The sequence below is a fragment of the Diorhabda carinulata genome, chromosome 1 (genome assembly GCF_026250575.1).
Source record: "Diorhabda carinulata isolate Delta chromosome 1, icDioCari1.1, whole genome shotgun sequence".
Taxonomy (NCBI): Eukaryota; Metazoa; Arthropoda; class Insecta; order Coleoptera; family Chrysomelidae; genus Diorhabda; species Diorhabda carinulata.
In genome coordinates, this window is record NC_079460.1 from 5,556,754 (window position 1) to 5,568,841 (window position 12,088).

Below are 12,088 nucleotides of genomic sequence, written 5' to 3' on the forward strand. Positions count from 1 at the left end.
CCGCCCGTCTCTGTGACGTCAGACTTAGGCTGTCTATTTAGTTACCTATGTCTCAAATATCAGATTGTCATTTGTCGTTTTTGTTTATTTGGCTCCCGCTTTCTAACATAAGTTTAATTTGTAATGTAACGATAAATCAAATGCAACATGCCGGTAGATAATTTGAAAATGTCTAACATATGCTTTGTATTATGTATAATCACTTTCTTTGCAGTGTCTCTTATTATTTTCAATAACATATTTTTAACCTCAAAAATGATTGTTGATGAAATATTTCACCTACCCCTTGGAAAATCCTATTGTAAATATAATTTTTTTGTGGTAAGTTAATATGGTATTTAAATGCTGACAACTAAGTAATTTGTTCTATATTTTTAGTGGGACCCAAAAGTAACCACCTTACCAGGCCTCTACTTAATAACCGCAATCATCTTGGGTCCTCTTAAACTATGTGGAACTTATTGGTTGAGATTTTTGTCTTTGGCTTTCTCCATCGTTAATGTATTATTATTTTATATCCTATTTGCAAAGTATGAAAAGGTAACTTCGATTATTGTTATTTTTTCATGTTTACTTATATTCTAATTCGCTTTCAGAATGAATGGGGTAATATTTTGTCATCTATCACATTGGCATTACTTCCACCACTGTATTTTTTCAGCCACTTTTACTACACTGATGTTATATCTCTAACAATGATACTATTAATGCTTGTTGCAAGTGAAAAAGAGCATCATTATATAGCATCACTTTTTGGTAAGTAGAATAATATATTTGTGTATTTACGTTTTTTTTTTTAATCTTAATTTATATTTGTTAGGAGTCAAAATTGATTACTCATTATACTTTTATACTTGCAAAGTTATAGAGGAGTTCTGGGATTTAACTAATGGCAATGAAAATACTTTTCATTGTTTCAGCTTGAAATAAAATCTACTTAATATTTCTCCAATTAAACATACTAGACCACAAATTACTAAAAAATGTACTTACAATGTTGCACTCAGGATATATTCATTGTATATATTTCAAAATTTTTTAAAAAATATGAAAACTAGCACCCATGTTTTTAAATTGGCAAAAAGAAAATAGAAGAAACAAATTTATATTTCAAAATACTAAGATAATATTAGAGGCTCATTTGGGCATGGCAGTGCTCGCGGCCAAATACTTTATTAGCAAGCCACTTGTATTCAAATTATTAATCATTAGTTCTAGTACATTGGCCTACTTTACTTTGTGTGAACATATACTAGCACTTTTCTTCTATTTGTTTCGTGAGTCATGTTAAAATAGACATAAAAATTAGCAGACAATAACACAAGTGGAATGAAAAGGAAACTATCCATTTTAGTGAACTCTACATGAGTGAGGAATGTTTGTGGAATGTAAAATGTGATGATTATAAAAACATAATGTAACTTGCTAGTTTTATTCTAGTAAAAATTGCATTTCTCATGTGGGTATCTTGTCACTGAATATCATTTGATACTTTCAAAAGTAACTCAACAAATTTATCTACTCTTATTTGAAGGTAATATCATACCCTCCAATACTCCAATATATCAATTAAACCTTTCATTGATTTCTACAATTGATCTAGAAAAGGCTACTCAAAGAACCTCATCTGAACTCGCATGATAAAACATACCAGTAAACTAGCATGTGGGAATACCAAATCTCTTGGAAGTGATTCGCGCATTTTAGTGGACGGAGTACACTAGCATGTCCAAATGAACACAGAAAGTCTAATCTGTATTTTATTATGTGTATTTGTCTCTTTGTTCAATTGAAAAGGGGCCTTCAGATCACATCTGGATTATGTCTGGTTAGGCATTCACTATTCATTAAAGAAGCTGAAATATGTAATTCACAGTCTGTTGTGTCTGAAGGGAAGGTATGGAACTGTACCTCTGTTTGCTTATTAATGAGAAAAAATTTGAACCCTAATTTCTATGTGATATATTTAATAATAATACATTTTAATTTCAGGTTATTGCTCCGTTTTTTGCCGTCAAACAAATATCATATGGGTTGTGTTTTTAGCAGGAAAATATGTGATGACTGAACTATATTTAATTGCTATGAAAGACCATGTCCCAAATATTAAAAAAGGACTCCCAGCTCAGGTAAGTCATATACTAAAGCATATCTGTCTGTCTCACTAGTATCAACATTTTTAGACTAAAAATGTAAAAATTAATAACATGTATATCATGTATGGATTATAAAAGCCTAGCTTCTCTTTTCATTGTATAGTTTTCTGTTAGTTCCTGCTTGGTAAACTATTTGATTTTTTTATCATATTTATAACATACCATATTTAAATTGTTACTGAAACAAAGAAAAAGCTATGTAATTTTCAAAACATTCCTGGTAACAGATCCATAACTGAAGGCTTCTGGGCAAGTTTGAAGAGAATAATGTTTGTTGTATACCGAATCAACAATATATTCAAGAAAATGGGAGAAGCAGTACATGAAAGATTGTGAAACGAGACTTTTTCGGTATTAATAAAAAATCATAAATTATATAATAGGAAAATTAATACTGACAAATTCTCAAAAAAATATTCACCACAGGACATCATCTGCCCACTAATTGTTATAAACAGCACACCTATGTCAGTAAAATGCAGTTTAGTATTCAGTACTAAATTTAGCTCAAAACTAATATGCAAATACAAGAAACTACTACTTAAGTTGAGAATAATTTGTTAATTAGATAACATAGCTTACTTTAACATATTCGCGGACACTCCGATGATTTTGAATCTACTCAAAACATCGCCTATTTTTTTTTAAATAGTTTTTTTTTTGTGAAAATAAGTACAGCATCTTGAAGAGCAATTTTGGACATCTTTATAAACTGTATTATAAAATTATTATGTAAATAAACAAGGTACATTTTCTTTGGAAAACCTTGAAGAACATTTAATGCAAAAATAAAACGTCAACTCGTACAGAATGGAAAAAGTGAAAATTTGCAGAACAAGTTTCAACGCATAACTGTGACTTATTTTTGCATGCGTCCATGATGTTTGACCATATTTTCCTTTTCTTAAGCATTGGCGACATCTCTGAAAGTAACTTTTCCTGTTGTAACTTTCAAACAAGGGAATTTTTTTCAAAACATGTTGTAAAGCTGGTTGAAGTTCCATAAGGAATGTTTTTGAGCATTCTCTAGGATTATCTATCACTGCCCTTCTTTAAGTAGACCCCCTTTATGATAGCCTCTAGAAAACTAGGGAGGCTCATTTTTGATTGAGTAATTTCGTGTTAAAGAAGGAAACTGTTGACAACAGTAACATATCAGATGAAATATCACTTTCTTGTACCAGCGAATCGATTTTCGTGGAAAGACATCAGCTGATCACTTCTGTTGGCCCTTGTTATATTTAGGTTGTATTCAGAGACTTCTTTTGGTTTAAATTTAGTTTGGTTATAAGAATTAGTCATCTGAATCATTTCTGGATGAAATTTTGTGGTACTCATCAATTCCCCTCGCTTATCTTACTTACATAAGTCTTTTAGTGGTAATTTCTTTAGGATTTCTTCTGCGATTTGACCTAAGGGTTCCTATTGTATGGGTTTTATGGTTTCCGGTGAAAATATAAATAATATGATGATTTAAGGGTTTATCAATATTTGGAATAACTTTCCAGATGTAGAAAATGTAAAACAAACACTTATTTAAAAAATAATTTCACGAACTAGTTTTTTTTATTGCAGCACATTCGACAACTAATTTCCGAGTTGATCAGATATCCAATGAAGATTCTGGCAAGTACAAATTTATACTTTTGGTTCCATACAATGTCATATACCGCAGTAGTAGTGGCTTTTCTGATATTCTTGAAGATGAATGGAGGAATAGTTTTAGGAGATAGAACTGCACATCAAGCTACTATACACATTCCTCAACTTTTCTACTTCTCACTGTTTTCGCTAATTTTTGCTTGGCCACACTTTGTGGGGGAGGTGCTAAGTTTTTTGACATTTACCAGGAAGCACAAAAAATGTATTTTCATATTAATAATACTCTCGTGTGTTATTGTTTTGGTAAATACACAGGTTCATCCCTACATGCTTGCTGACAACAGGCACTACATATTTTATATTTGGAACCGTTTTTATGGCAAATATGATATATTTAGATACGCTATGGTGCCCGTGTACATATTTTCATGGTACTGTATCATAAAGCTAATTTATGATGGCAATGATGTGAGTTTTTTAATTTTGTACTTAATATGTGTTACTGCAGTACTGGTTACTCAAAAATTAATTGAAGTTCGATATTTTTTCATACCTTACATATTATTCAGACTGAGATTAAAAAGCAATGCGAACAATGTCTTCAATTTAATTTTAGAGTTTGTGACTTATTTGTTGATTAATGCCATTACTTTGAATTTGTTTTTCACGAAAAAAATTGCTTGGGCTAATTACTTAGACCCACAGAGATTAATTTGGTAATCCCACAATTGTTAGGTCATTTTTAAGTGAGATAGAATTTATATTTTATTTATATGTTACTTATAATGCTCTCTGATATTCAACAACTCCAAATAAACGACAAACTTTTTGTGGGCTTTAACGCTTCATTTTAATAGATTGCTTCCAGTTGAGAGTGGCTCTGATATATCATAGTTGAGTATTTTTTATTGAATTGGTGTAAAAAAACATAATTCTTTGATGAAAAATTATGCTAATCAGGGTTATTATTTAACTTCTAAACCTAAAACTCAAGTCTTAAAATATTTCAATTGAATGGAACTAGAGTCACTTATCAACTTATATAATCCATTAGGCTTTTATTTAAAGTCTCGCGTTGGGTCTGGATAACTAGATACTTTTGAAGCGCACTACAAATGGGGCTGTCATATGTATATGCAACATTGTATCCAAGGTAGGTGCTACAAATTGTTGCCATACGTCTGTCCACTAGTTACAGTATTTGTATCGTGATAAGTGGTTATATTGCTTTTCTGATTCATTCACATAATTTTCACTGAATTTATTTATGGAAATTCAACAACCATGTGCCAAACAAAAATTTAATTTGGGTTCGAGCCTGAATAGAAATGAACGAATTATAATCAATTGATTGAATTAGAAAATGGAGATCCAAATTTTTATAAACACTTTAATGCATGAGCACAGCAAATGTTTATTTTATTGGAGTTAATCATGGTAGACCCACATGGCCATGATTCTGATTAATCTTCGTCTTCAGCTATTGAAATTCTCTCTAGACCATTCTTCTATTTTGTATTCTTGTAGTTATCAATTTGTTTGCGTTTAGTAATTTTTTGTGTTTCATCGCAATGTTGATATGAAAGTTGACCTACTAAAGTAATTTAGTGGACCTGAACCAACGCTATCTAATTAATTGAAAATAATATCATAGATTCTCACCACACCGCACAATAAGAGTTGTGTCAGAAATCAGGATAAGTGACAGATATATTTTTGTATGGAAATAATGTTTTGTTTCAATTTTTTATAAAGTACTCCTTAGAAATGATCGATTTTCTGTTTTATGTTTTGTGATATTTGTTAATAATTTAATATTTTACGCGTTGCTCGATAAGACGTTCCCTAATTATATTCAAGCACATTCCAAAGAAAACGAATTATCGTTTCTAATGAAGATATCAGTGATTTCTCTGTAAATGTTGGATTATATGTTGTAGAAAAATTAGGGAAGAGACTAAGATTTCCTATTTCTAAATTGTTTACTAATTTGAAGCAATAAAAGCTATTTTCTGAAAAGACTGTACAATTAAATGTTATGACTGTACTTTAAACTGTCACCAAATAAAATTTGAATTCATTATCCTTTCTTTTATTTTTCCAAGATGGTTGAGATGTCCATATAAAAATTCAACACTTTATACTAATATATATAACATTCCAATTTGGAAATTCTAAGAAACACAAAATCGCGCATTTTCAGTTTTAAATCAGTTTATTTATAAAAAGTTAGTAACTACAACTTAAATGAAATCCTTATTTAAATATATTTTAACATAGATAAATTTAAGAATTGAAATCAGGATTTTTTCTTAATATTACAAAACCTTCCATAATTGGAGTTAGTGCAATATATTCCTCTGTAGCAAGCTCAGCTCGTTCTCCATATGCCAAAAGAACTGGAGTGGTATGGGTCTGGAACCCTGTAATTGTTTTTGGTTTACCTGCTTGACCAACCACATCTACAGCCTACAAAAATGTAATACATTGTTGAATACTAAACATTTAATTCAATAATTAGAAGTCTGTAGAAATGCACACCTATAGAGAAACAAGGATAATAGCAATAAAAGGAAATTTGACTGTCTGTTCTTTAGCACAAACATGATTAGATACTTTTTTGTTGTTCCTACAAAATATATTAAATTTGTAAGATATTTCATAACACTTACCAAACCAACTCTAACAGGTACTGGTAGGGGATTTAAATCTTCATCAAATGTTACAAGCATTCTTGGTTGCATTGCTGCTGCTAAAGTGTACAATAAGTAGTGTGATCGTCCCAATATAACTGAAATAAAAACATTGGTTTGTGATATTAAAACAGATTTTTCATACAGGTTTTTTTCCAAAGTATTCATCATCATAATATCAACTATAAGAGTATAATAGGTTAAAAGTATTATATCTACAAAATAATAAACAGTTAACTTTTATTCACAAAATGAGAAATTTACTAAAAAATGGAAGAAACTTTGTGAGTCTTACAGGAGAAAAGTTTTAATATGAAATAATCAAACAATTTCGCCAATAAAATATAGGTACAATATTAGTAAAAACTATTTTGGAAACATTAGCTAATGATAAAACTTTATTTGGTGTGAAGATTTATGAAATTTATATGGATTTCATGAATATATGACAATCAATTTACATGAAATCAATAAAAAATGAGTTGCAATACACACAATAGATTTACAAGCATATTCAAGACATGGAAAAACTTAGGAGACTTACTATTTTTGACATCTAGAAATCCTATCAAAGTTGCCATTAATCCTGCCACAGCTACTGGACTCATCAACTGCCTGTCACTATGGTAAGGACTAAGAGTTAAAGTTCCTTTACCAAGATGTGTAAGACCCTGAGCTATACGAACCATAAATAAGTTATTAGGGTCCTTCGCATGATATTGTGCCAACTGTCTTAACATAGCTGCCAATCTTGCATTGTTAGTTCCAGCTCCTACTAAACCCATGGCAAATATAGCATTGTGAGCCACTTCAGCATCACTATCATGTGAAAATTTACTCAAGGTATCAAGGATGCTTAGTTTGGGATTGGAAACTGATATTAAACCAAGAGCTAACGGAACAGCACGTCGTATTACAGGTTCACAATATCTTAATAAATGCCCAAAAGTACGGAAGGCCATTTCACTACCAATATCTTCACCCATACTAATCAAAGCTATACCTAAAACGGCTACAGCTTGCCTAGCAGACATATCTTTCTCACTTTCTTTTTTATCTTTATCTTTTGAAGTTTTATCTGTGCTTTCAGCAGTATCATAATGTTCTGAACATATATGCAATAAATGTTGAACTTTAAGAACATTTCCTGTTCCAGCAAAAGCACATATATCAACCATTGTTATAGCCATTAATCTAAAAGGATCGGGTATTACTTGTAATGCCATAACAATTGTATCAATTCCTTCTTGTCTACCCAAATGGCACAAACCTAGACCCAATGCCAAAAATCTGGAATATGTATCTTTTAATTCAGTCTCAGATTTTTCCATAAGACATTGCAAAATGGTAGATGTAACAAATGGATTGCCAGATCCTACTGCTATCATACCACATGCAAGAGCACACATACCAATAACTTCCATACTCGACTTAGGATCAGAAAAAACAGGTGTAAGTAAACTTATAACTGCTTCTCTATTTGAACCTACATAAGCCAAACCTAAACCCACGATTGCACCTATTCTCATAATGTTGGTATTATGCAGAACATAGTCACTCAAAAGAGCCAAAGCTGGGTCACATTCATTCCTCACACCACAATTGACAATACCACAGGCAAGTAATGCTCCAGATTTTATGTGATCTTCTGAAGAGTACAGGTATTTGTCTATAGGAGTGAGACCACCATCTACGTCCCATAATAGGACAAGTCCAAGTGAGGCTGTAGCACTTAGCATTCCATGTTCTTTATTTTTGTACAGCCATTTATTTCCATCTTCCATTAAGAGTTTATCTTGACCAAAAGCGGCATTTACGAAGCCATTCACAAAACTAGCGGCCAAATTTTGTCTAGCAGAGTCGACTTGACTTCCACCAAATGGTGGTCGACTATTTTCTAAATGTGACTTATAAACATCTTCAGGAGTTTTTGGGTCCATAATATCCAACTCACGAGCAAGGTTCAAAAAATGGTTATTTAAATGACAGTTTGCCATTATTTCAATGAGATCTTCATACTCTGGAGTGTTTTCAGGGATTTCTATATAAATTTGTTGCCTTGCTAACATGAATGCTAACTGTTTCTGAACATCACTGAAAAAAAATTAAATATCAATATTCAAATATCAAATTTTATTAAGAGCTAACCAATTTAATTCACTTTAAAATATCCCAAGAAGTAAAATAAAAATTTTTTTATTCAGAGAATTATGAAATAACACAAATTTCATCAACATATACATCATTAGTCTGTTAACTTCATGTCACCATTCCACCAAGTATAAAAATACTTGTATTATATTGCATTGTTTTACTTTATAAATCTTAATAAGGAAGTGATTACGGCAAGATATCTCTAAAATGTTATTTTTACTTTTAATTATTTTATATATCTGAAAATATTCACAATGCCAAAAGTTCAGTGAGGGCTATTTTCTTGCCACATCATTGCTTGTTACACACTGTTGTGCAAGAACAGAAAATTTGCTCCTACAAAAAGAGCAAAAGATATGAATTATGGTCCTAATATGCCAACAGTATAGCCCTAAATATTAATGGCACCCCATACCATTACTGATCTGGAACAATTCGCATCCCTTTGTTGTGTACTGCTATATGCAAACCTTTCATCTACTCTTCTGTATAATAGGATACTTTATAATTGCCTAATAGTTACAATTTAAACTCATCTGAGAACATTATTCCCACATACCCACTCCAAATGATCCCGAACATACTGCAGTTGAGTTAATGGAGGTCTAGTTGCACACTCTGGGCTTCAAATTGAACACTTAAGTCACCTCCTTATTGTACCATTGGTTCTTTCTTATTGATAGCACCACAAAAGCTTAGTGAAACAAAGTACATATAACAAACCTTTATCTTGGCACTTCAAATTAATATCAGGTCTAAAGCCCTGTCCTGATATTGTTTGATTTCTTCCCATCCCTTGGAACCAGCTTTAGAAATTGAAGATTGTGCCACTTGTATTATGGAGTATTCTCCAATCAACACAATAGCCATAAAATATTATGATTTATTTTCAAGTTACAGAACCAAGTCACATACTTGAAGAAAACAGCAAATAATATTGGTAAGTTTCCATCATAATTAATTTCAATCGACTGTAAGTGTTCATTAAGATAGATATCAAATCATGAAACCAAAAATAGGTTTTCAAGTTACAGATGAATCCATTCAAATAGTAATTGTCTATAATATTTTGATTAAACACACCCAATTGATATTTGTCACATGTGAATTTTAATTTTGTTTAGTAGATTATTTTTGTAGTTTAATTAAATATACTAATTGAAGTATCAATTTACCTATCTGGGCAGCATACAAATATTTCTTCAATCAAATTATGGTCATTTAACTGCATAGCTAATCTAAGAGCTTGTGGATATTGTTTAAATTTTCTGAATAATAATAGAGCAGTTTGAAGTAGAGTGGTATTTTCTGGATCAGCTACATAAGGAACACAACTGAAAAAAATTCAAGTGTATATATTATGAATTTTTTGTCAACTAATACATATATACAAGTCTGATGCACAGTTGATATCTTACCTTGTAAGGTATAAGCAGACTCTCGAATAAATATTTTCATCAACATATTGTTCTAGTAAATCCAGTCTTTCAATTTCCATCAAGAGATCACAAGCTTCAGCCTCGGCATTATGTGCCATATTATAGGGCACTATCTGTTTAGTTAATAGAATTAGTTTATCTCTGATTTCAGTGTTCACTATGAAGTCTGTCTCTGCCCATTCACCTGCAATTTCTCCTGCCAAGTGCCTAAAACATGAATAATGACTGACATAGCAAATTCATGACACATAATTTAGTAATTGATTATCATATAAACAAATTACAAATATACCACTTAACCTTACCTAACATATTCATGTCCCCATTCTCCAATTTTATCTAAGTCAGATACAAGACGGTATTTCAAACATTCTCTACCATCTCCCATCGTCATTGCTAATACAGAAATTATATCTGCACATAATTTCTTGACTTCGGGATCAGTAATTTTTTCATAGATTTGTTTCATAGTATCATAGTGAGGTTTCATGAATTTCAATGGTTTGGGAACTGAGGTCATAGATGTAGTTGAGGCACGAATATGATTTCCTAATGCTTGTAAAGCGGCCAAGTAGAGTTTTTCATCACTTTCCTAACATTAAATTATAATTAGTAAAGTATGTAAATATATTTAAAAGGTATTACCTGAAGTTTTTCAACACAAAGATTCAATTCTTCCTGAAGTTGTTTATCTTCATCAGACTAAAAATAATATAGGTTTCATAAAAATGTTGATATATGAAAAATTCAATGTGCACATACCATATCACTTTTATTTTTGTCATCACTGGAATTTCCCTTGGCTTCCACCTTTTTTCCGCCCATTCTTTTAAATTGTTATCGACTATTTAACAAAAACCGTATTCGAAATTAACTAGCAACTTCTATCAATAGCTAATCAGATTTGTAAAGCACAAAATTGAAATTCATCAATTGCCGACAAGCCTACTATAAGTGGTAAAAGTCATAATCTGCTCGGTCATGTTTCTAATCTGTCAAAGTCAAAAGTCCGCCATCTGTCAATTATTGTAGACGGCGCAAAGTTATTCAACAAAAATGAGAACCGGATAGGCCACCGTAGCCGCTGTCTATTTTTTGGAGTTAATACTATTGGTCGGATACGAATAATGGCTCAATATTTAAATAATACAGATGCACGGTTTTACATAAAGGTCTGGAAACGAGGGTAGCGTGATGGGCTCATTTCACAGACACTAAATTACCTGACTCTGTGGCCACCAGGTCGGAGTTAAAGGTTAAAAGCTGCCCAATTGTTGAGTCACAGTATTTATTCTGCCATAATGACATCTTTGGAAACTGGTGAACTTATTTCAAGTACAACATTTTATTCGATGCCCTGAATACTACACGTTTACATTCAACAAAACCCTGTAATCGTGTTCTGAGCGATACGAATCCAGAAGTGCTAGCAGCTTTAAGCTCAGTATATTATTTATTGGAAAATGTATTCAAAGTTGGAAAAAAAGGAAATTTGACCAGACCTGATAGCTTTGATGGCTTTCTTCTCACCATTAACTCCGTTAAACAATTTGCAAGTGATCAAAAAAATGAAGGTTTAAATTATTTATTCACAGGCAGACTAATTCAAGATCCACTTGAAAATCAATTTTCTATTTATCGTCAAAGAGAAGGGTATAACAGAAACATAGCAGTGAAAGCATTTCGAGCTGCATTTAAAATAAATATTGTCGCCAGATGACAATGAAACACTCGCTTCATTAATTGTTAAAGAAGAATCATCATCCGAACAAACGGATTCATCCACCAATTCACCACCAAACTGTTAAGTCAGTTTAGAAGCTTATGATAACATAAACAGTGGATAAGAGCTTCTTATATTCTATAAAAATTATTATTTCAATTATAAGTGTGCATTGAAAACTCCAACAATATTATTGAAAAATTTCACCATGATAGTACTTAATAGCTTCGACAAAAATATAGGGAAAATTTCAGATAATAAAATAATATTAAATTTGAAAAAGAAAATTGTTGGAAAAATAAAAAAAATTCTTCCCAAGTG

The 12,088-nt window shown here is 31.4% G+C and overlaps 2 protein-coding genes across 2 annotated transcripts; one reads left to right on the plus strand and one right to left on the minus strand.

Annotated features, from left to right (window-relative positions):
• The first annotated feature begins 45 nt into the window (after positions 1-45).
• On the plus strand, positions 46-5,839 carry LOC130892139 (putative Dol-P-Glc:Glc(2)Man(9)GlcNAc(2)-PP-Dol alpha-1,2-glucosyltransferase). The gene is made up of 6 exons (XM_057797357.1): positions 46-153; positions 215-321; positions 379-540; positions 597-756; positions 1,993-2,129; positions 3,732-5,839. The coding sequence occupies exons 1-6, from the start codon at positions 48-50 to the stop codon at positions 4,476-4,478; spliced, it is 1,419 nt and encodes a 472-aa protein (XP_057653340.1). The 5' UTR covers positions 46-47; the 3' UTR covers positions 4,479-5,839.
• A 115-nt stretch (positions 5,840-5,954) lies between these two features.
• LOC130892094 (26S proteasome non-ATPase regulatory subunit 2) lies at positions 5,955-11,525 on the minus strand. Its single transcript, XM_057797332.1, has 8 exons — positions 10,807-11,525; positions 10,690-10,746; positions 10,350-10,636; positions 10,024-10,251; positions 9,781-9,939; positions 6,996-8,545; positions 6,431-6,549; positions 5,955-6,227 (listed from the first exon to the last, which is right to left on the minus strand). Exons 1-8 carry the CDS (start codon positions 10,867-10,869, stop codon positions 6,045-6,047), a joined length of 2,646 nt encoding a protein of 881 aa, XP_057653315.1. The 5' UTR covers positions 10,870-11,525; the 3' UTR covers positions 5,955-6,044.
• Positions 11,526-12,088: the final 563 nt, after the last annotated feature.

What these genes read in the sequence shown, in the direction of transcription:
- LOC130892139 (XM_057797357.1), top strand. Translation starts at nt 48, where the DNA reads ATGTCTCAAATATCAGATTGTCATTTGTCGTTTTTGTTTATTTGGCTC. An exon ending in GTAAATATAATTTTTTTGTG is followed by an intron (nt 322 to 378) that starts GTAAGTTAATAT and finishes CTATATTTTTAG; the next exon opens with TGGGACCCAAAAGTAACCAC. An exon ending in TTATATAGCATCACTTTTTG is followed by an intron (nt 757 to 1,992) that starts GTAAGTAGAATA and finishes TTTTAATTTCAG; the next exon opens with GTTATTGCTCCGTTTTTTGC.
- LOC130892094 (XM_057797332.1), bottom strand. Translation starts at nt 10,869, where the DNA reads ATGGGCGGAAAAAAGGTGGAAGCCAAGGGAAATTCCAGTGATGACAAA. An exon ending in ACAAAAATAAAAGTGATATG is followed by an intron (nt 10,747 to 10,806) that starts GTATGTGCACAT and finishes TATTATTTTTAG; the next exon opens with TCTGATGAAGATAAACAACT. An exon ending in TTTGTGTTGAAAAACTTCAG is followed by an intron (nt 10,637 to 10,689) that starts GTAATACCTTTT and finishes ATTTAATGTTAG; the next exon opens with GAAAGTGATGAAAAACTCTA.